This window comes from Macaca thibetana, chromosome 3, assembly GCF_024542745.1.
Source record: "Macaca thibetana thibetana isolate TM-01 chromosome 3, ASM2454274v1, whole genome shotgun sequence".
Classification (NCBI taxonomy): domain Eukaryota; kingdom Metazoa; phylum Chordata; class Mammalia; order Primates; family Cercopithecidae; genus Macaca; species Macaca thibetana.
This window is the reverse complement of record NC_065580.1, coordinates 120,806,407-120,830,293: the sequence shown is the minus strand read 5'-3', so window position 1 is coordinate 120,830,293 and position 23,887 is coordinate 120,806,407. Positions and strand designations below refer to the sequence as shown.

Below are 23,887 nucleotides of genomic sequence, written 5' to 3'. Positions count from 1 at the left end.
TCTCTCGTTGCCATGTGAAATTTAACAAAAGAAAATATGGTCGAAGCACACCAAGGCCTCCTTGCCTAACTAAAAGGGATCATTGTCTGCTCATTTGCTCTGGCCAAGGAAGAGGAGTATATCCTTGATTCCCCCTTTTGACTCAGGTACAAATCCAATCAGCTCTCCCTCTCCAATGTGTTCCATATCCAGTGCTTCCTGTCCTCTCCACCATGCCATCTCCATTCCCAGCCTGGGACCACACAGCAGCCTGTTTCCTGCTCACCTCACCTTGCCTCACATCATCCATAGCCCAGCAGCTCTTGTACGATTTCTGGAGAGTCATTTGAATCCCACTGTCCTCCCATCACACCCAGAAGTAAATCCAAGCTCTCGCCTGTGGGGTGCATGGTCCCATTCTCCATTCCCTTCCCCGTGTGTGTCGTCACTGTGCTCTGGGCACCCTGGCCTTCTTGGTCCCTCACATTTGCTAGGTCATGTCCACCTCTGTGCATTTCCCCTGTGGTGTCTCCCCGCAGAGGCTCTTTCCTGAGACCTTTTCTTCACTGCCACTTTGTCATCATTCAGGTTTCAGTTCACATGTCTTCTTCTGGGCCTTCCTGGGCTTCTTTGGAAAAGGCAGTGCCCCCGGCCAGCCTCCCTCTAACACAGCACTTGCTTGTGGTCTCCATGTTGTTCGCTGTCTTCTGAGATTATCTTGTTTGGTGACATGTTTGGTCTATATTTTTACCACTAGAACATCAGTCCCCCAGGACAAGGATAGGGTCTCTTATTCACCGCTCTGTCCACACCTCTGAGAATGGAGCCCCGCACATCCCAGGCAGGCAAGTACAAGGGCGATGGCCTTGTTTTTATAGAAGTTCCGGGTGTTCTTTCTTCTAGGGAGATGGTCATCCTTGCTTTGGCAGAGCCAGGATCAGCACCCAGCTCCCCAACATGGGTTTCTTACCCCCAAGTCCTGTGGTCACTCGTGAGCAGGGAGAAGAGGCAGTGCCCTTAACTAATGCGTCCATCAGGAGCTAGCCTGACCACATTGAGTAGATCTGAGGCCTGGGAGTCACACCCAGAATATTTACTTTGTCCTCTCCTATTGGAGCGACAGAGTTGAGAAGAATGCCCCTCAAAAGCTTCAAAGAAAAGGACCTGGGACCACTTCAAACAGTAAGTCCGTTGTTAGTGTCTCGGTGACCTTAGTGACCTCCAGAAGTAGTATGCTGGGCTCACAGCACACTGCCCTGAAGAAGGTAAACTCTGGAAGCCCAGAGGGAGTAGCTGCAGGAGAGATGTGGTCAACTGAAAACTCCCCAGGCGTTCTATGGGAGGGGGACCTGTGCTCTGCCATCCTTGGGCCGGCAGAGGACTTGGGATAAGGATTCCTAAAGGCAAAATTGAGGATGGGCCTTCCTTACCGCCTTGGGTCAAGGCTCTGCCTTCCTTTCCCTCACAAATTAAGGCGGTGGTTAAAATTACTGTTTTCAGAGGAGGATTATCATTTTCCTTGGTTTCCTAACGCTCCTTTTTAAAGCTTTTCAAAAACAGCCCAGCTTTTGTCCCTGCTGTGCTATTCAATTCCTCTTGTTCCCATCAGGGCGGCATCTACACGGCTAAAGCCAGAGGGGTTCTCTGTCTTCTGCTTGCTGGGCCTGCAGCGGCGTTGGGGCTCCTGTCACTCGCTGGTCTCCTTTCCATGGCTCCATCTGGGTTTCCACCCTCTTTACTGGCCATTCTCTTTCAGCCTTCGTTGCTGGCTCTTCCTGTTTTTCCAGTCACTGGGCCTTGGTACTCCATGTCTCCTCTGTGTGCTCCCTCCCTGGACAGCCGCGGGCGCTCCCTCAGCTTTCCATCTTGTCCCTATGCTGATTATTTCCAGGTTTACATTCCCATCCAAACTCTTCCTCCAGCCCCAGACTTCCTGTTTCCAGCTGCCGACGTGGCACCACCATGTGGGTGCTTAAAAGACACTGCCAGCTCAACAGGTCCAAAATCAGCATCTGATCCTTCCCTCCAAGCATGATACCTCCAAATGCCCATCTCGGAGGGGCAGACCAGTCCCCCCATCAGAATTCCCAGTTCCCTTCCTCACTCCTCTGAGGTGGAGTTTCATGCCACCTCAGCTTGTGTACCAGAATTGGACAGTGCCTGCCTGTCTCTGCTGTGGGACCTGGGCCTGGGCTTTACCTTCCTTGCCTGTGTTGTCGTGGGAGCCTCCTGACCCATCTGGTCCCCAGTTTCTGCCGCCTGGGAGGGAGCATCACAGTGGGCCTGTGGCATCTTTTGCTGCCTTTGAGGACCTTCTTAGCCAGCAACCCTTTGCTGAATGTTTTTCCTTTGCCTTCCACCATCTGACAGTCTCTGAATTTTGCTTTTTGTCTGTCTCCCCTACTTGAATGAAGTTCCATAAAGTCAAGGGGGTTTTATTCCAGACCCGAATCCCAGCACCTTGGTGCCTGGCACAGAGAAGGTTCTCAGGGAGCATCTGCTCATTGAGTGACAGTGAGGGTGCATCCCCACTCCCCCATGCAGCTGGGCCTGAGATGGCTTGAAAAGGTTCAGCCAATCTCACTCAAATCTGAAAACACTTTTTCAAATTATAGATTACGTTTTAGGTTGAATGTTTCATTAAAGATTGATTACCACTAAAGAAACTTTTTTTCCAAAAAAAGATGTTACTCGTGGAAATCCCTCTTGTAATTCTGTAGCACTATTTTGATCTGCTTTTTATGTTATAAAATGCTGTGGTTAGATGCCATATCTATATAACCAAGGTCTCTATTTCGACACTGATAGGTTATAAGTGAGTTTGTTTTGTTGTTTTGCTGAGACCGTGTGATTCCTGTCCAAAGAGAGAATTGTACTCTTCATGCCTAAATGACTATCTTCCATTAATAGGCACATTTTATCTTATGCTCCACACTTTCTGCCTCTTTTTAGTTAGTGGTACTTTTATGGATGCCTGCGCTTGCCGACTTTATGGCTGGGCTGAGTGGAGGAGCCTTGAGCCTGGCTCTGCAGCAGGGTTCCTACCTGGCCCCACTGGCCTAGCCAGGTGGGAATGGTGCCCGCAGCAGCAGGCTGGTTAAGTCTCAGTAGATGAGATGGAGGATTTGTTGTTGAATCTTTACACCAGTGGTCCGAGAGCTACTTCCTTTTCTGGAGAAAAAGGCCTCCAGGAACATGAATGCATTAGAAGCTAGCATTTTCCCCAGAGATGTTCACATGAAAACTTTCTTCCCACTCTACCCTCACTCATCTCTTTCGAAAGAAGCTGGTTCGTTCAGTCAGGGCGTGACAATTTGCAGACCCTAGCACTACAAACGGGATTCAGAGTCAGGAGTAAGTTTGCCATGACTTATTACTATATCACCTCTATGTCCAACCAGGAGACCAAAAAAAGGAAAACCTGTTTTATTTATAAAAGTAATGTTCATAGTAAAAAGCAAAAAGTGAAACAAATACTACAAAAAGGTATTTGGTAAATGGTGAGATTCACTTTCTTCTCAGTTTCCAACTCTAGTCTCATTCTCCAGAGGTGACACTGTGGACAGTGTCTTGTGTGTGCGTTGTTGTGATTTCCCCTGCAGCTTCATGGTGTTGCGTTGTATGGAGGTACCGTGATAGATTTACCTCAACTCTCTTTTGATGAACAGCTCTCTGAAACAAGGGCCTCCATGCTTTCACGTTCTAGGGTGATCGTTGCTATGGGAAAAGACACTACTGAGATGCTTATATACCATTTTAATGGCATATAAGCTTACTTTTGTTTGCAGCTCTTTCTAATTATGAATAGAGCTGAAATGAACATTCTCGTGCATAGGTCTTTGGTTATGTATGGGGACGTGGATGGATAGACAGATGGATAGGTTGGTTTCCAGCAGTGTCATTGCTGGAGGAAAAGTTTTATGTATTTATAAGTATGTGGGTGGGTAGAGAAAATTCACCTTTATAAATAATGCCAGGTGCTGTATATCACTTATAATATGGTGGGAAGGCATGTGACTTGGGGGCTGGCCACTGGCTAGGACTCTGCAGTTCCTCGCAACGTGGCTTTGGACCAATTCTTCTCACTGCCGAGGGCCTTGCACCATTGGGGCTCTAGTGACAGTTCCCTGGGTGGTGAGGGGACCGTGTCCAGACAATCCATCACTTTGATTGGCTGTTTCTGTAGTTTCAAGAAACTCTAGACGATGTTTACTGAGCCTGTCTGGGAGCAAATGGACAGACCCCAAGAGGTCTGATAACAGTGGCGTTTACTTTCAGATCTGCCTGGAGACCTCTTGGAGTCTGAGAACTCCGGGCAATTGGAGGATGGGGGTAAGATGTGCACAGTCAGTTTCAGGTACTTACTCTTCCTAGTGTTAGACCTTCTGAGCTGATGCTCAGTAGATCCTTTTTGTTTGCTTGGTTTTAAAGGAGTTAGTGCCCAAACGGCAGTGTTTTTGGCTCATGCTTCTTCCCTGTCAGTCCAACAGACATACTCGCGGCTGGCTGAAAGCAGCTGTGGGTCACTGGTGATTTTTGCTTGGGCTATTTGGCTTTTAATACTGAAAAAGTAGAGTCCAAGGGCTGCCAGTGAATGTGTTCTGCTTTTTCAAAGAAATCTCCATAATTTGTTTTGCCTTCCCAGTTGTCAGTATTTTTGTGATTATATAATCTCATTTTGATGGTATGTAAGCTTGCTTTTTAAAAAAATGAGTTATGGGCAGTATAAAAATTATTCGCGTAAACTGTATTCATAGCAAATATATTTTGGAGATAAATTGGGATTTTGAGGGTGAAAGTTTTATCTACAAATACATTCTCTAGAGCGTTGTAATTAAATAAAATTATAGCCCTAAACGATAGCTCCATTTATGAAATTTTTCTCATGGCTCTCATTTTCTGTGTCGTCCAGACTGGAGATGGTACTGGGGTTTGTAGCCCTTTTGCAGTGTCTTAGCCATTCTGCACCTGCTGTGTCTCTCAGCTTCTCAAACTTCACTATTTTCTAAATTTCCAGTGAATCTGCCAGTCTTCCTTCACCAACCAGTCTGCCCATCCCATACCCAGCTCCATCCACCTGTCTGTCATTGTTCTGTCTGTCTAGCATGTGCCCTACCCTCCTACCCACACCTTCTTGGTCATGGGGCCTTAGCAGACAGGACAGCCCTGCTCCACTGGCTGGTGGGTGGTGGTCTAGTGGGCTGTGTAGAGGCTGGTGTCCCGCTTTTGCTAGGACGGTGCTGTAATCCAGGGTACTGCTTGCACAGCAGGCCTTTCAGAGCTTACCTGAGGTTCCCTACTCAGAAAATCACAGTTAGACCTGTCCTGCTTACTGATGGGCTCAGGTGAGAGTTTTTCTGAAACGGAATGCCCAGCAGTGACTGTTCGAAATAAGAGATGAAGGAGAAGTTGTCCTGATATAGAGAAGTTGCAGTAATAGAGCAAAGAACTCTCATATATTCTTTACCCTGATTCCCCAATTGTTAATATCTCTGCCACATTTTAAGTCATTTCCATTGTCCTGTACATATATAAAGATATGTATAGGCACATATATACATTTATATGTGCACATATCATGATTCTTTGGACCATTTGAGACTCATTTGTAGCTATCAAGTCCCTTTACTCCTAAATACCTCAGAGTCTATTGACTAAAAACAGGGTTACTCACTTACATATCATCATAAAGTTACCAAAGTCAGGATATTTACCCTTAACAAGATGCAAGGTTGAATCTACAGACCTCATTCAGTTTTCGCCGATTGTTCACATAAACATCCTTTATGTTATTCTTTTACTCTGGTTCAGGAACCAGTTGCATTCACTGTAAGACCTCTTTGGTTTCCTTTAGTACAGAGCATTCCTCAGCCTTTCCACACCTGTGTGATGGATGGGATTTCTTGAAGGGCCACTTTGGTTTGTGTGGTGTTTCCTTGGGGTCCTATCTGGTCCACAGACAGGAGGTTGTGGCCTACAGGCATGATGATGTTGGCTGGTCCAGTTTATGCTGATGTTGATGTTTATGTCGATGTTGATGTTTACGTCTTGATTAGGGTGTTGTCTCTTAAGTTTCTCATCGTTAAGTTACTATAGTCTTTCCTCAATGTACGTGGGGAATTGGTTCCAGGACCCCCTGCATTTACCTAAATCCGCTCATACTCAAGTCCTGCAGTCAGCTCTTGGAACCCAAATGTACAAAAAGTTGGCCTTTCATATACGCAGGTTTCAAATATCACCAAGACTGCATTTTCCATCTGCATCTGGTTGGAAAAAATATGCTTATAACTGGACCCGAATGCTTCAAACCTGTGTTGTCCAAGGGTCAGCTGTATTTTCCTTTTGTAATCAAGAAGCAATTTGAAGGAAGGTGATTTGAGACTGTGTCGATCGTCTACGCTCTGCAGATGTCCATTGACTGGTGCTGTCCTGATGATTTTTGTCCGGTTTGTCTATCATTCTACATTCTTGAGTAGGCATTCTGCTTGAAGGAATATCAGTTATTATTTTTTGTTTTTGTTCCTAATTTAGTTTACAAATTTGCTACAATGAACACATTATAATAGAAAACTAATGTATGTATGTGTCTATGCATGTGTGTGTGTGGGAGTATGAGGATTGCGTATTCTTTATCTGAAATGCTTGGCACCAGAACTGTTTCGCAGTTCAGATATTTTTCTGATTTTGAAATGCTTGCAGTACATTTACTAGCTGAGTATCCCAATCCAAAAATCCAAAATGCTCCAGTGAGCGTTTCCTTTGAGTATCATGTCAGCACTCAAAAAGTGTCAGGTTTTAGAGCATTTTGGATTTTGTATTTTTAGATTAGCGATACTTGACCTATATGTATGTATGTATGTATATATTTATGTGTATATGTATGTGTATGTATGAAGCATGTGTATGTGTGCATATGTATATGCTTGTGCATGTTTGCATGTATATGTGTACGTGTTTGCATATGTGTACGTGTATACGATGCCGCATATATGTGTGCACATGTTTGTATCTGTATGCATATGTGCATGTGTTTGTGTGTGTATGTATGAAGTTTCCAAGCCCACACCCTCTTTGGTTGGCCGTTCTGACCCCCTGGTTCTGAGTGCATGGCCCTTTGTCCTGCCTCTCCTGGCTGCATGCTCTGCAGTTTCCCCTGCTGGTTCTGCCTCTTGCTTAGGCCTCTGAGGCTCAAGAGGAGGGGACAGTGAGTGGAGTGCAACAGGACCCAGAACAGCTAGTTAAGAAAACTCCCAGGCACGCAGCAAGCTAGGTCAGAGGCAGATTTTGGAGCCTCTGTGCAGAGCCCCTGTCGCTGCCACGGAACTCCTCACCTTCTCCCCACCCCGTGTTCCTCAGGTGAGCAGCAGTGGGTGTGTGTAGACTTCCTGGTACTCTGCCGCTGGCCAGGTTGAGCCTTCCCACGCCCCTGCCTCCTCGGCACCAGTCTGCAGACACACTCTGGCCTTGCTCATGGTAAATCCTCAGGTTGCTGAGCATCAGCCCGAGAGAAGGCTGTCACCACCAGCAGTCCCAGTGCCTTCTCTCGCCAGTGTCACCATCTGACTGTCCTGCCGCAGAGACGTCGGAGCAGCAGGAGTGGACACTGTGGCCCTGCAGCTGCCCACAAGTTTGTGTTTGTGATGTGTGTGTGTGTGTCTCGCTGTGTCTCCCAGGCTTGAACTCGGCTCACTGCAAGCTCCGCCTCCCGGGTTCACGCCATTCTCCCGCCTCAGCCTCCGAGTAGCTGGGACTACAGGCGCCCGCCACCACGCCCGGCTAATTTTTTGTATTTTTAGTAGAGACGGGGTTTCACCGTGTTAGTCTTGGAACTCATGTGTGTTGGAACTCATGGTTCCACCCCTCCCAACCTTGCACAGCTGCAAGGACCATAAGTGACTGCAGCCCTCAGCTGCTGTCATTGTCCTTACACAGGAAAGTGAGTGCTCCCAAGTGGCCTCTGCCCTGAAGAAAGTCCTTTTCCTTATCTGTTCTAAAGGTACTGCCTTTCACAGCTCTCACGTATGTGTCCTTGTTACACTGGTGCCAGGGCTTTTAGGATGCCCTTCAGGGGAACTTGCATGGTCTCTGCACACTCAAGTAGAGGGAAGCCATTCAGATAGGGACATCTTGGTGCAGTGTTGAATGGAAGACTTGAACAGTCACCAGCAAAACATTTTGGCTGAGAGTGGAAGAAGCTACAGGTTGGAATGAAGGCCATGCCCCGCCCCCCCCCTCCCCCCCGCCCCTTTTTTGATGAGTTCAAGCATAGTAGAAGTGATGCAGGCAACTCTTTCCTAGGGTTCATTCACCGAACAGACGAACAGGTGGACGGTGCAGAGTGAGCAAGAGTAAGGAAGAGTGAGCAAGGTGTGACTCTCTGTCTAGGAGCTTAGGAGAGGAAGAGAGACAAAAAATTTGTTCCCAGCAACAGTGGTAGGCACTCACTGGATTGGCCGCAGGACTGCATTCCCATGAGCCTGCGTGACTAGCCCTGGAGAGGAGATGGTGCCGTGCCTGTGTCACGCGAAGAACTGAGGCTCCAGGCACTACAGCCTGCCTTTCTGTGCTCAGCTCCACAGGTTTGGGATCTGGCAAAGCTGAGGATGGAAGGCCACAGAGTCACTGCCCTGACTGTAATCACCAAGTAGACTTTCTGTCCATCTACAAGAAAAACAGTTCAGTGCTGTAAACTATGTACAAGGAATAGATTAGGTAGAGGCAAGAGTCCCAAAGTTAATTCCAATTTAGGAAAAACTTCAGCTCATACTCCTGGATATCATGGATGAGGTCAGTGAGACGTCAGAAGAAAAGGAAGAGTTTAAATGCGAGATGATTTGGACGGCAAATAAGCTATAGGGAGAAGAGAGAGAATGCTGGTTCTCCTCATAGGTTTGAGAGGAAAGGTGAAATTCTCTTTATGATCAAGTTTTGTAGCAATGTCTGACTCGAGGGAAAATGCATACGTTCTAATTCTAAGTAAAATACAGTCGTGGGTTACAGCGTCCTTTTGAAGTTCAGCGCCTTCTAAAGAGAAGGGTGGAGGGGCACAGGACTAAATGCTCGGCCTTACAGTAAACCTGATGTGGTGTCATGGTGTCTCCAAATGAACCACAGGCTTCCTCCATGATGTCACCCATCTGACGGTTACCCCAAAGGGGGCAGCCATTTCTCCAACATGTCTCTCCGTGCCTGCTGGACCTGCCTCTGTCGTGACCACATGGTTAAAGCAGGAATTCAAATTATGGCACATAACCCATCTGGGGGTCTCCAACATTTAGAGCCAAAAACCATACCCAACAAGGAGTCATGTGTGAAAACAGAAATCTCTAGCTGACCGTAAAGCAAGCTAACCGTGTCCCTTCTGGAATCTTAGCCCCAAAGGACAGTAGCTCCAAGAGGGCCCTGCCCCTGTTTGGGAGGAGCCCTCAGGTTGTACCCTCAGTACAGATTAAACCTTTCTGGAGATGACCCCAGCAGGGACACTGGTACTGGGGTCACAGCCCAGATGCCTTTCATGCCATACTTTCTTATCTGTGCTCCCCTTTAATCCACCAATGGAAATTTTTTAAAAGTCGTTTTCAATTTTATTTTTGATAAGATGATTCTATTTTATAAAAATATGTTTTTCAAAATAACAGGCTATGCATATCCATTTTAGAAAAGTTAAAAAAAAAACACAGATGAGAACATCAAAACTGATTCTTCCAAATAAGCCTGTCTACTTGCTATAAAACAAGGGTACAGGCTGCTGCTTGGAATCTTGTCCCTGCCCTTAGCCAGTGAGACCTGTTCGCTGTGGAAAGTTCTATTAGGGTCTCTGAAAACCATGGTTAACTTTCAAGAACTCTTTAGTTATTTCTAGAACTTTATCTCCTTTGGAAAAAAGGATTTTTAAAGACAACATCTGTTTAATTTTCACTGAAAACTTGAAATCTATCAATTATAAAGCAGAATTTTAAAACTTATTTTTAAATTTTAGACTTGGGGATATACGTGCAGGTTTGCTACATGGATATATTGCATAATAATGAGGTTTGAGTTTCTACTGTACCCATCACCCAAATAGTGAAGATTGTACCCAACAGGTAATTTTTAAAACCCTCACCCCCTCCTTCCATCTTCCTCCATTCTGGAGTCCCCAGTGTCTATTATTTCCATCTTTACGTTTATGTGTACCCATTGTTTACCTCCCACTTGTAAGCGATAATATATAGTATTTGCTGCTTTGTTTCTGAGTTACTTCACTTAAGATAATGGCCTCCCGCTTCACCCATGTTGCTGCAAAAGACATGGTTTCATTCTTTTTTATGACTACATTCTATTCTGTGGTGTATATTACCACTCTTTAAATCCAGTCTACCATTGATAGACATTTAGGTTGATTCTGTGTCTTTGCTATTGTGAAAAGTGCTGTGATAAACATATGGATGCATGTCTTTTTAATATAATGATGTCTTTTCCTTTGCGTAGATGCCCAGTAGTGGGATTACTGGGTTGAATGGTAATTCTATTTTTATTTATTTGGGAAATCTCCATACGGTTTCCCTATAGGTTGTGTTAATTTACATTCTCACCAACAGTGTATTTGGCTTTCCTTTTCTCCACATCTATGTCAACATCTTTTGTTTTGTTGACTTTTAAGTAATAGCCATTCTCAGTGGTATCAGATGATATCCCATTGTGGTTTTAATTTGCATTTCTCTGATGACTAGTGATATTGATCTTCTCTTTATATGTTTATTGGCTGCTTGTATGTCTTCTTTTGAGAAGTGTCTGTTCATGTTCTTTGCCCATTTTTTAATGGGATCGTTTGTTTTTTCTGGCTGAGTTGTTTGAGTTCATTTTAGATTAGTATTAGTATTTAGTATTAGTCTTTTGTTGGAGGCATAATTTGCAAATATTTTCTCCCATTCTCTAGGTTGTGTGTTTACTGCACAGAATCTTTTCAGTTTAATTAAGTCCCACTTGTCTATATTTATTCTTGTTGCATTGCTTTTGGGGCCTTAGTCATAAATTCTTTGCCTAGGCCAAAGTCCAAAAGTTTTTTCCTAGGTTTTCTTCTGGGACTTTTATAGTTTCCAATTTTACATTTAAGTCTTTAATCCATCTTGAGTTAATTTTTGTACATGGTGAGAGACAGGGGTCCAGTTTCATTCTTCTGCATATGGCTAGAATTTCCTGTAGATGTTTTAGTTTGTGTGGATAGAGATGTTCATAGAGATAGTCAATTTTCCCAGCACCATTTATTGAATAGCGTGTCTTTTTGCCATTGTTTATTTTTGCCAACTTTGTCGAAGATCAGTTGGTGGTAAGTATGTGGCTTTATTTCTGTGCTCTCTATTCCATTTCATTGATTTGTATGTCTGCTTTTGTACCAATACCATGCTGTTTTAGTTCCTTCAGCCATATAATTTGAAGTCAGGTAATATGATACCTCTGCTTTTGTTCTTTTTGCTTGGAATTGCTGTGGCTATTCAAGCTCTTTTTGTTGTTGTTGTTGTTCCACATGAACTTTACAATCTTTTTTTCTAATTCTGTGAAGAATGACATTGGAAATTTGATAGAAATTATGTTAAATCTGTAGACTGCTTTGGGGGCAGTATGGTCATTTTAATGATACTGATTCTTCTGGTCTGTGAGCATGAGATGTGTTTCCATTTGTTTATGCCATCTACGATTCCTTTCATGAGGGTTTGTAGTTTTCCTTGTAGAGATCTTTCACCTCCTTGGTTAGATGTATTCCTAAGTGTGTGTGTATATATATATATATATATATATATATATATATATATATATATATATATATATATATATAAAATCTGTGTATGTATGTTGTGTTTGTGTGTGGCCATTTTAAACAGGATTGAGTTCTTGATTTCATTCTCAGCTTGAATATTATTGTTGTATAGAAATGCTAATGATTTTATATGCTGATTTTGCATTCTGAAGCTTTACTGAAGTCATTTATCAAGTCTAGGAGTCTTTTGGGGGTGTCTTTAGCGTTTTCTAAATATAAGATTATGTCAGCTGGGTGTGGTGGCTCATACTTGTAATCCCAGCACTTTGGGAGGCTGAAGTGGGTGACTCACTTGGGTCCAGGAGTTTGAGACCAGCCTGTGCAGTATAGTGAGACCTCATCTCTAAAGTACAAAAAAAATTAGCTCGGTGTGATGGCACGTGCGTGTAGTCCCAGCTACTTGGGGAAGGTGAGGTGGGAGGATCGCTTGAGCCCGGGAGATGGAGGTTGCAGTGAGCTGAGATCATGCCACTGCATTCCAGTAAAGTGACAGAGCCAGACCCTGCCAAAAAAAAAAAAAAAAAAAAGCCTCTTGCTATCAAATGAACACATAAAATTTGACTTTCTCTTTTCCAATGTGGATACCTTTGATTTCTCTCTCTTACGTGATTGCTCTGGTTAGGGCTTCCAGTGCTACATTGAATAGTAGTGGTGAGAGTGAGAGTAGACATTCTCATCTTACTCCAGTTCTTAGGAGGAAATGCTTTCAACTCTTCCCCATTCAGTATGATAGTGGCTGTGGGTTTGTCCTGTATGGCTGTAATTATTTTGAGGTATGTTCTTTTAGTGCCTAGTTTGTTGAGGGTTTTTTTCATGAAGCGGTGTTGTATTTTACTGAATGCTTTTTCTGCATCCATTTAGATGATCATATGGTTTTTGTTTTTAGTTCTGTTTATGTCATGAATCACATTTATTGATCTGCAGACGTCAAACTATCCTTGCATCCCTGGAATTAAACCCACATGATCATGATGTATTATCTTTTTAATGTGCTGTCGGATTTACTTTGCTAGTATTTTGTTGAAGATTTTTGCATCTATGTTTATAAGGGATATTGACCTACAGTATCCTTTCTTTGTTGTGTCCTTGCCTGATTTTGGTATCAGGGTGATATTGGTTTTGTAGAATTAGTTACAAAAGAATTTATTCTCAAATTTTTGGAATAGTTTCAGAAGGATTGGGACCACCTCTTGTTTGTGTGGCTGTTAACATTTGGCTGTAGGGCCAGGTGCGGTGGCTCATGCCTGTAATCCCAGCACTTTGGGAGGCCGAGGCGGGTGAATCACCTGAGTTCTTGAGTTTGAGACCAGCCTGGCCAACGTGGCAAAACCCTCTCTATTCAAAGATACAAAAATTAGCCAGGTGTGGTGGCGCATGCCTGTAGTCTCAGCCACTTGGGAGGCTGAGGCAGAAAAGAATCGCTTGAACCCAGGAGGCGGAGGTTGCAGTGAGCCGAGATCACACCACAGCACTCTAGCCTGGGAGACAGGGTGAGACTCTGTCTCAAAAAAAAAAAAAAAAAAAAAAAAAAAAACAAAGCTGTGGGATCCATCTGGTCCTGGGCTTTTTTTTTTTTTCTTTCTTTCTTCTTTTTCTTTTTTGGAAGATTTTTATAATTACTGATTCAATTTTATTACCCCTACTGGTCTATTTAGGATTTCTGTTTCTTCCTGATTCAATCTCAGGAAGTTGGATGTTTCCAGGAATTTATCCATTTCATTTAGATTTTTTAGTTTGTGTGGATAGAGATGTTCATAATAATCTGTAATGATCTTTTGAATTTCTGTAGTATCAGTTGTAATGTCACCTTTTTCATTTCTGAGTGTGCTCATGTGAATCTTTTTTTGTTCTTAGGTAAACTTGCTAGCTATCAATTTTATTTATTCTTTTGAAGAACCAACTTTTTATTTCATTGATCCTTTGTGGGTTTTTTTGGTTTTTGTTTTGTTTTGTTTTTTGGGGTCTTAGTAACACTTAGTTCTGCTCTGATCTTTATTTCGTTTCTTCTACTAGCTTTGGGTTTTGTTCTTGGTTTTTTTAGTTCCTCGAGGTGTGACATTAGGTTGTTAATTTGAGAACTTTCTGTCTTTTTGATGTAGACATTTAACACTATAAAACTTTATTCTTAGCACTGCTTTTGCTGTATTCCAGAGGTGTTGATATGTTGTGTCTCTATTTTCATTCATTAAAAAAAAATTTTTTTCTGTTTTCATTGTTTACCCAAAAGTCATTCAGAAGCACATTTTTTAGTTTCCATGTATTTGTACAGTTTTGACAGTTCCTTATGGTATCGATTTTTAATTTTATTACACTGTGGCCCAAGAAGATACTTGATATGATTTTGATTTTTTTAAAAATTTATTGAAATGTGCTTTATGGCAGAGCATCTGGTCAATTTTGTTTCATGTGCAGATGAGAAAAATGTATATTCTGCAGGTGCTAGTTAGCATGTTCTATAAATGTTTATTATTTCCATTTGGTCAAGTCTAGCTTAAGTCCAGCATTTCTTTGTTGTTTCTCTCTCAGTTACCTGTCTAGTGTTGTCAGTGGGGTGTTGTAGTCCCCCACTATTATTGTATTGCTGTCATTCTCTTATTTTAGGTGTAGTAGTATTTGTTTTATGAATGTGGGTGCTTTGGTGCTTGCCCACATATTTCCAAAAGTTATGTCCTCTTGTATTGAATGCATTCTTATTATATAATGCCCTTCTTTGTCTTTTTTTTTTTTTTAACTATTGTTAGGGTAAAATCTGCTTTATCTGATATAAGAATGGCTACTCCTGCTCACATTTGTTTTCCATTGCATGATACATCTTTTTCCACCCATTTACTTTGAGTCTGTAGGTGTCGTTGGCCATTAGGTGGGTCTCTTGTAGGCAGCAGATGGCTGGATCCTGTTTTTTCATCCAGTTTGCCAGTCCATGTCTTTTAAGTGGAACATTTAGGCCATTTATGTTCAAGGTTAATATTGGTATTTGAAGTATTGTTCCTGTCATAGTGTTGTTAGTTGGTTTATTTTAGTCTCAGTTGTGCATTTGCTTTATACAATCAGTGAGCTTTGTCTACTTATGTGTGCTGTTATGATGGTGAGTATAATCCTTTTGTTTCCATGTTTATAACTCCTTTGAGAATTTTTTTGTAGGATTTGTCTAATAGTGGCAAATTCCCTCAGAATTGGCTTATCTGGGAAAGGCTTTATTTCACCTTCATTTTTGAAGCTTAGTTTGGCAGAATATAAAATTCTTGATTTACATTTCTTTTTTCTTAAAGGAGGCTAAAAGTAAACTCCTGGTCTCTTCTGACGTGTAAGGTTTCTGCTGAGAAGTCCACTGTTAGTCTAATGGGATTTCCATTATGGGTAATTTGACACTTCTATCTAGCTGCTTTCAAGATTTGTTCTTTCATGTTGACCTTGAATTAATCTGATGACTATTCTTTGGTGAATGTGCATCTTCTGTAGTATCTCTAATGGGTTCTCTGAATTTCTTGTATCTGCATATCTACATCTCTAGCAAGTTTGGGGAAATTTTCCTGAATTATTTCCCCCAAATATGTTTCCAAACTTATTTTTTTCTTCTCCCTGAGGAATACCTGTAAGTCCTAGGTGTAATAATCTCACATTTCTCAAAGGCTTTATTCTTTTTTAAAAAATTGTTTTTTCTTCTTATCTGGGTTAATCCAAAAGACTAGTCTTCAAGCTCTGAAATTCTTCTGCTTGGTCTGCTCTATTGTTGAAGCTTTCAACTGTTTTTTGAAATTCCTTTGTTGAATTTTTCATTTCCAAAAGTTTTTTTTTTTAATGTATCTAACTCATCTTTCATCTCCAGAATTACTCTTCTGTTGTGTGTGTGTGTGTGTGTGTGTGTGTGTGTGTGTGTGTGTGTGTGTGTGTGTGTGTGTTTTCAACTTTCTCTTGGCTCTCATTGAGCTTTCTTACACTCCGTATCTCGAATTCTTTATCTGTCATTTCATTCATTGTGGTTAGGAGCCATTGCTAGAGGGCTAATGTGGGTGTCACAACATTGTTTCTTCATGCAGCTGGAGTTCTTGTGTTGGTTTCTTCTCATCTGTAGAAACTGTTACTTCTTATTTTTGAATTAGTTTCATTTGGTTGGGATTTTTTCTTCCCTCCCCCACCTTGAGGACGTGACTATTCTGTATGTTGATTAAGTTCCTTTGTCTTGGCGTCTCTGTAGTTTTAGGGGGCCAAGGCTTTTATGAATTACTTGGTTATAGATAGCTTTAGTATAGTGGTTTTCTCAAATGCTAGTTGTTTGTAGGTTGTAGTAACAGTGTGCTGGGCCTGTGGTCAGACTCACTGTCTCCTAGAGAGAAATGGGGATATACTTCTGTCAGCAGGAATTATATTGACTAATGCAGTTCACCCTACAGGCCAGTAGGTGGCGCTTGCAGTTGAAAGGCAGTTGCAATAATAGCAGTGGAATTTTTGGCCTTTGTTGATGTGGGGGAAATACCAGGGTTTCCCTGGCCATGGGCGGGATTCCCAGGGATCCCGTCCTGCACTCTGCCACCAGCCTGGCTGGAGGTGGCAGAGCTGGGCAGAGCTGGGTCTGGCAAGCCCATGACCAGGCTCTCCAGGGCAGGTGCAAGCACCAACCTTGGCGGGGGTCTAGGGGGCAGCCCTCAGGCCACTGGGACAACCCTCTAGTGTGCAGCACAGTTGCCTTTCCTGCACCACAGAGTCTGTTCAGGAGGAGGAGCAACTGGGATGTTTAGCCCAGCAGGTAGCCCTGGAGACTGCCATCTCACACTCCCCCAACCCTGTGGTTCTCCATCTAGCATCCAGCCCTAGCAACTGGCCCAACCGGCTAAGCTCTTCCCAAGTCATCTGCACTGCCCTGAGCTCCTGGTGTTCAGGACCTCAGGACTCCCTGCAGCAGAAACCAAGGCTATCAGGCCCTTCTGTGTCTGGTCTCACTAAGGGTGGGGCACCCGGCTCCATGCCACCCCTTGAACCTGCGCCACACTCTTTGCTGTGTTCAGACAGGGGGGCTCCTCCGCTGTTTGAAATCAGGCCATAAGTCTCATCTTCATAGCCCTGGGCAGTGTGCTGAGTCCTGGGGAGTGGAGACCAGGCCTCAGGGTCAGGCCCCAGCTGTAGTGGGGGACGCTGAACTGCTGCCAGGCTAACAACAGACCACTTCAGTTGGGACAGTGCAGGCTATTAAGCACATTTTTTTTTCAGTAGGTTTGAGTCACTATATTGAACAGGATTATTATGCGTGTTCTCATTATGGTGAGTAGAGCCGTGTAATCATGTGTAGTGCTTCAATTATCCCCTGTATCAAGAAATAACATCATTAATTTAAAACAGAACTAAAAAATAATGGCAGAATTACATTCCTTTTTGCTGAGATTAATTTAGCCTACCCTGGTTGGTTCTGCCCTAGTCTGAAGTAAATGTAATTTACCCCAAACCTCCAGGCTTCAGGGTCTGTCCAATTTGAGGCCTTCTGGGCCACATGTAATCAAAAGTCTTCTTGTGTGAAGCCTTGGAGCCCACCTGGTACACGCTGGGTAGTGGGTTGCAGTGGAGAAGAAAGGCAAGCAGAGCCAGGGAGGGGAGCCCTGGTTAGATCCTGGCTCCAGTACTTTCCACCTCCATGACATCGGGCAAGCTTTCTGCCTTCCAGAAATAGTTCCTTCTCCCGTCGAAGGGGCAGAGACATGTATGTGGAGTTAAGGCTTCCTCTGCCTTCCTGGCACAGCAGTCTTCCTGCTTTCTCCTCAAGGCCCCTCGGAGGCCAGATAGAGTAGGGTAGGTCACCCAGAACAGGATTTCATCCACATTTACCACCTCATGTCACATCTTTGGGCCTTTTGCCTGCTTTGATAATTTCTCTTCCCCTGTGAATGCCTCCACTTGGCCTTGTGATTACAACCTGGCTTCTCCAAAACATTTATCACTAGTATTTACCAGAGTTACTAAAAACCCCAGTTTACTTTACACCCTAAGAGAGCTTTTGAACTAAAAATATGCTAGATAACGATTAAGAACTAGGACGAAACTGGTCCCAAGAGCTGCTGACCCAGAAGCCCTCCGATGTCTCGATTTCTCTGTGAAGGTCTCAGGGAAGGCGTGAATCTCAGCTACTGTGGGTCAGTGGGTGTACCCCGGAGGCTGGGCCCTCTGTCCAGGGACATCTTACACTGCAGAGGGCTCTAAGAGGACAAAGAGAGTGCCCCATTTGCTATTTTTACAAGGTGATTACTGCTGAGCCTTCAGCAAAGACTCACAGCCAGTCAGGAGGTCTTTTGGATGCAGTAATGAGATTCTCTGAGCCTGTAAGTCAGCCAAGAGCAAGGTCTGAGACTGTGGCAGGAAGCAGGAGTGAGGGTCTGTGCTAAGATTGACAGCAAGGAGGGGCCTAATTTACTCCCTCACACACATCAACCTTGTGGGGGCCACTGAGACAAAAAACCAGGTGCCCCAGAGTGGAGTTTGGGGCCATGGAGATATGATCTACCTTCAACTCCAATTGTTCTTAAACTTCTTCCTTTAAGTTTGCAAAAAAATAAGCTCTTGCTTTTTTGTCTATGCAGTGAATATGTAAAAAGTGACAACAAATTCTGGAAACAATGGAACCTTCTATTAGCACTTCAGGGCTTTTATAATGGGATTCAGTGCCAAGCCAGCTAGAGGCCTGGGTAGCTTTGGCCTCCTCCCCCAACTAACTCTAAAAAGACAGAGTTTCATGCCCTCTTTAATTTTACTGTTTTATTTTTAAAAAACAATTCCCTTTTTAGTAGAGAAAAAAAATGAGGATTTGGGGGGGGTGGCTTTTCTGACTGAATTGTTCCTGCCGCATCTTACTGGTCATGAGGTTTGCTTTCTTGGAACTGGAATCCTGAAATGGAAGCAGCCTTCGGGGTCCTTCCCCCGCACCCTTCTGTGGTTGTCCACAGGCCTTCAGCTGGAGCCTGCCTTGTTCCCAGATCCACGCTGGATCCAAGCATGTCCCAGGGAGGGCACGTGTCAGGGGCTGTAGTCTTTTCAAGAGGGTATCTCATTAACCTATGTCACAGCAACACTACGAGGCTGGTGCTGCTTACGGATTTCCGTTTTACAGATGAAGAAACTGAGGCACAGAGAGGCTGGATAGCTCAGCCGTGTTCCCACAGCTAGTTACTGATGAAGCATGGTTATGGCCCAGTCTGTTTCTAAGTTCCTCTTTGGAACCACCATCCCGGGCCAAGATAGGTCATAACTTACGTAGTAACTTCCATACATTGATTGAGCAGTGTTTTGCTTACATTACTGATTCTCAGAGCAGTTCCCTACAGCTTGGATGAGGAAAGCAAGTCTTAGATTGCTAATTACCTGCCCGAGGTCACAGAGCCAGTAGGAGGCTAAGCCGGGATAGAACTTGGATAGAACTTGTGGGTCTCAGCTTCTCACCGTTCCTGGTATTACCAGATTCTTATATTCCCTAAACAAGTCACACCTTGGAAATTAACTGCCTGTGGTAACAATCTCCCTGCTGAACTGTGAGTTGCTGCGGGGCAAGGGCCTTGACCTGCTCGAGAGAACCTTCTAGGCCCACCTTGTGCAAAATGCTTGAACACTGAATGGGCCAGGGAGACCCAGGCCTGCTCTGCAGGAGACCGGGGGCCCCAGCAGTGCTCAGGTGGTTACTAAAGGAGCAGGTGGTGCTGTACAGAATGCTCCTTCTAGAACTGCCAACTCTAAAAGGCTTCGTAGTCGGTGGCTAGCAGTCCCCTGTAATAGGAGCCCTTGTACCTCTTGGGTTCCTTACAAACATTCTCATCAGTAGCTCTAAGCGTTGACTGGGTGGTTTGAGATGGCTGGTATACGCAGTGCTTTTTTGGTGCTCTGTCTCAGGGGCTTAGTTTTGTGTGTGGTTGGAGGGTCCTGGTGAGCTTGGGGAAGTACCAGAGAGTGCTGTGTCGGGGGCAGAGGGGCCTGTCACTGAAGCTGAAGGGTGCCTGCCTTTGTGTCTGGCTCAGTCTCCTGCCTGCCTTGCTCCCTCGGGATCTCGCCAGCCCAGTTCTCTGTGGGAATCTAAAAGGAGTGGAGGTGGACGTGTGACCAAGCACATCTCAGCTTTTAATACCCGGACTATTTATAGGCCTTTGGGGGGATGGCTGTGGAACAACAGGGGTTGGGGAGAGAGTTTAAAGAAAAATGCAGCAGGGCTGAAAAAAAAAGAGAAAACCATTGCCATGGCTGATTTGAACAAGAACAGTGGCAAAGGGACTTGGAGAGATATGAAACACACACTTCAACATAATTTCACTTTCCTAGAGAAGATCATGTGTATTCTCAGTGCAGATACGCTCATTGAGACTCAGGGAAGAAGGAGCGTTAGGAACCCTGATTTGGGGAGCAGAAGGCATGCACTGGTCCTGAAGACATTCCCTATGATGGTTAGCACATTTATAAAGCATTGTTGGAGCTCAGTTATATTTTCCAAATTCCTGTTTTTCTTTTATGTTAATACATTTTAATACATTCCTACCTAGAACCCAGACACATGTTTTCTTCACTTAAATTGTATTTCTATAGACTTATTCAGCCATGTCAGCTGTATTTGAATATTTCGCTTGTTAGGGGGAAGTATACTTTCATTGAGTGACACATAAATTCTGGAAAAGAGATGATGGATTTCTTGAAAAATAAATAAGAGTTGAAAACAAGTCTCTGGGTCCTGATCCAGCCCTAGCCCTGGGATTTCTTTGAGTTGGAGAAGTGGCCCGTAGGTGGCAGGCAGGGGACAGTGACCCTACCTAACAGTGCAGACTCCCCTGGCTGGTCCCCTGTCTGCTGGAAGGCTAGCCTGCCCTCACAGATAAGGGCTCTTCTTCCTTCTCTCCGAGCCCCGCCCCCGCCCCACCCCTACCCCACCCCCCCGCCCCACCCCTACCCCCCCCCCCCCCCCGCCCCACCCCTACCCCCCCCCCCCCGCCCCACCCCTACCCCACCCCCCCGCCCCGCCCCAACCTGGGCACTCAAGCTTGAGTGACATTGACTCCTTACTGCCCACCTGGTGACAGCTGAGGGTAGCTAGCTGTAGGAGGGTCAAGAGGGTCCCTGTAGGATGGTGTGGTCCCAGTTCGTGATTAAGGCGGGGGCCTCCCAGCCCTTCCCTCTGCTGTCAGACTCTGCGCCGGCCACAGAAATCAAAGTTCAGAGCAAGTAAACACCCCGCTCCAAACACAGGAAAAGGGCCAGAGAGAGCGGGGAGCCTCGGAGGGAGTTGGTCAGGACAAACTGATGTTCTCACCCACCCTGCAGATCCAGCTCCAAAGGTGCCACTGACACGTCAGTTGCAGGACAAAGATTATTTGGAGGTTGGCAGATGGGGCTGGATTCAGAGAACGCACGTGCTTCAGCCTCTCAGCTGCCTGTGTGTGATTTCACTGCCATGGGAGAGCATTGAGCGGGGCTTTTTCTGACCAGTTGGTGTGAGAGTTGTGTTGTTGGGGTTGTCATCCTCACCTCATCCTCACCCCCAAGCCCAGGTCTTGTCGTGTGGGAGTGGGAGAGCAAGTCTGTGGGGTGACTGCATCACCGTGGCTGGATTCACTCCGTAAGGGAGCCGGTGCAAGGCAACCTGGGAGCCCAGCGGGTGGGCGGGTGGCCTCCCTGCTGCCCGGAGACAACCTGCCCACCAGGGCACATGCAGGCTCCACACAGCCAGCCTGGGACAGTGGGGGAGAGACGGAAACAAGCTCCCTTGCAAGAGGCAGTCGCGATTTAAAATGCCGTCTTGCTCTTCTGACTGCTTTTTCCAGACGGTAAGAATTTGTTAAACACACCTGGTGTTCTGGGAAGGGTGAATTCCTGCGGGGTCTTGCCTGGGAGGGATAGACTCCCATCCTCTGAACTCTACTTCTCCATCCCTTGGCCTGGAGCTGCTCAGTGTTCATGGATTTGAATGAGCAAATGAAGCTTGCTTGTAACTTTGTAGGGTTAGGGGCTAAAGAATCTTGTAACTATGTTTTTATTATGCTCTTCTTTTGTATTAATTCATCACCACTCCAGCCTGAGCCTCCGTGTCTGTGAGGGGTGAGGTGCTGCGGGAAAGGCTGTCAGTGCCGTTGCTGGACCCTGTGCCCTGGGAGAGCATGTGGACTTGTCAAAAGTTATGATGGGAAGAGGGAGGTTTACAGGATTTGTTGCTTTGCTTGTTTTTTCAATTGGTTCAACTGTAAAATGTCCAACCCCGAGACCACCAGCAGTATTTTAAATGAATCCTGTGAATCCTGTCACTTCTTAAGACAGGTTTGGTGGTTTAGCCATGTGCTGTATGTTCCCGTGAGTTGTCCTGGGCATTTTAAGAATATCATGTTGTAATCCTACCTGCTCTGCCCCCAGGAGGTGGGAAAGGGGAGGCGAGGAGGGAGAGTCACATCCCTGCAGCCGATGGGGACCTGTTGGCTGCTTGGAAAAACAGTTGCCCATGTGTTGGAGTACTACCGTTTTTACTTTACCTGTTTTCTTTTGTTTCAGTTTTCATTTCTTGAAAACCTGAAGTTGTTATCTCTAAGTATCCCCTTTGTGTGTTGCAGGATGTTAAAGTCTTTAGTGAAGATGGGACGAGCAAAGTGGTGGAGATTCTAGCAGACATGACAGCCAGGGACCTGTGCCAATTGCTGGTTTACAAAAGTCACTGTGTGGATGACAACAGCTGGACACTAGTGGAGCACCACCCGCACCTAGGATTAGGTAGGGAACCATCGGAACAGGAATGGCGCCTGGGGATACTCATGTGCAATTGAATGAAGACCGCTGCTGCCAAATGCCAAATGTGTGAACACAGTGTCCTTTGCCAAATTAGCAGGCAGTCTCTGGGTTCCCCTCGACTCTCCTGCCTCTTCTCTTTCTCCTAAAACTTTACTCTCCGCCCTCCAGCCCCCTTCCCCTAGTGCTTTGGGAATCTTGCCTTGGATGGTTGAGGTAATAACTTGCCCAAGGGCTCAGACACGGAGAAGTTCCCTGTGGCTTGTCCGGCCTCCCCAGCTGTCAGAGCCACGTGGAGCTTGTTGCACACCTGTGGGCAGGGGACAGGAGGGAGGTGCCCTTGAGGTGATCTGGAGAGAGCCGGCCGTGCACAGGATTGCAGCTGCCCCTCTGAGATCAGCTCTTCAGCTCATGGGAAGAAGGGAGCCATGGTTATAGGCAGCAGAGTGCAGAGAGGTCTGCTGGGAATTGGAGCAAATTATGAAGCACTTTGTTGTAAGTTTGAGTTGAGTCTTACATGGCATCTCTGCATGCTGGTTAACAAGGCTGTGAATGGTGTACGTGCACGGGTGTGTGTGTGCGCGCATGTCATGCCTAAAAAGCAAGAGAATATTTTGTATCACAGAATATTTGAAGATATTGACTCTTTAACAGAACTTATTGAGGTATTTTGTTCAGGTAGCTTATTTTAGGTAAAAAAGCTTTTCAGACTTTTGCTTAAATTCTTATGTGATAAAATATAGTTCTTACAAAGTCATAGTAAAATATTTAAAACCAAAATTTTATCTAAATCAACAGCTATATTTGTTCCATGTCTTGAAGGAGAGAAAAACAACACAGATTGGAAACGTCCCATAGTTCTGATTTTTCTCATGAACCTTTTTTGAAAGATTAATAAATTGAATTTAAACCTCTAGGTCTGGAGTATTGAATTTAAACCTCTAGGTCTGGAGTAGCCTCCTTCCAGGTAATATTATACAATTTAAGCCTAAATAATGCAGTGTAAATTTGAGCTGATACCACCTTAAGTCTCTGTTTTCTAATGCGCCCTGTACTTTGGGCAGACGGTATGCTTTTTGAAGGAATTGAATAGAACTCTTGCTGGTTTCTTTCCCATCTCTACCAATTGCCAAACGAATTTGTGTGATGACAGAAGCCTTCCCCTCCATTGTCACTAACAGCTTTCTCCTGCCAGGATCACTTACTAGGTCCACAGTTAGTGACCATGATGTCACAGTTGTTCCCACGGAGACTGGCTGTCCCATCAAACTCCAGCTTAGGACGTCCATGAGTGGATCCTACAGTGGTCTGATAAGGCTGTCAAAAGCACCTGTTGACACACAAGTAACTTGGAAATTAAATAGTAGTGGGAAACCTTCAGCATGT

The 23,887-nt window shown here is 44.7% G+C and overlaps 1 protein-coding gene across 14 annotated transcripts in view; it reads left to right on the top strand.

Annotated features, from left to right (window-relative positions):
• GRB10 (growth factor receptor bound protein 10) overlaps positions 1 to 23,887 on the top strand; it is a 203,889-nt gene that overhangs the window by 144,297 nt on the left and 35,705 nt on the right. For 12 of the 14 annotated variants that reach the window (XM_050785577.1, XM_050785576.1, XM_050785580.1 and 9 more), the window contains one exon: positions 22,330 to 22,486. In XM_050785577.1, the coding sequence (XP_050641534.1) occupies positions 22,330 to 22,486 (157 nt within the window). Of the gene's footprint in view, positions 1 to 4,021; positions 4,312 to 20,809; positions 21,556 to 22,329; positions 22,487 to 23,887 lie in introns of those variants that run through there. The other 2 variants (XM_050785579.1, XM_050785578.1) reach the window with 2 other exon arrangements.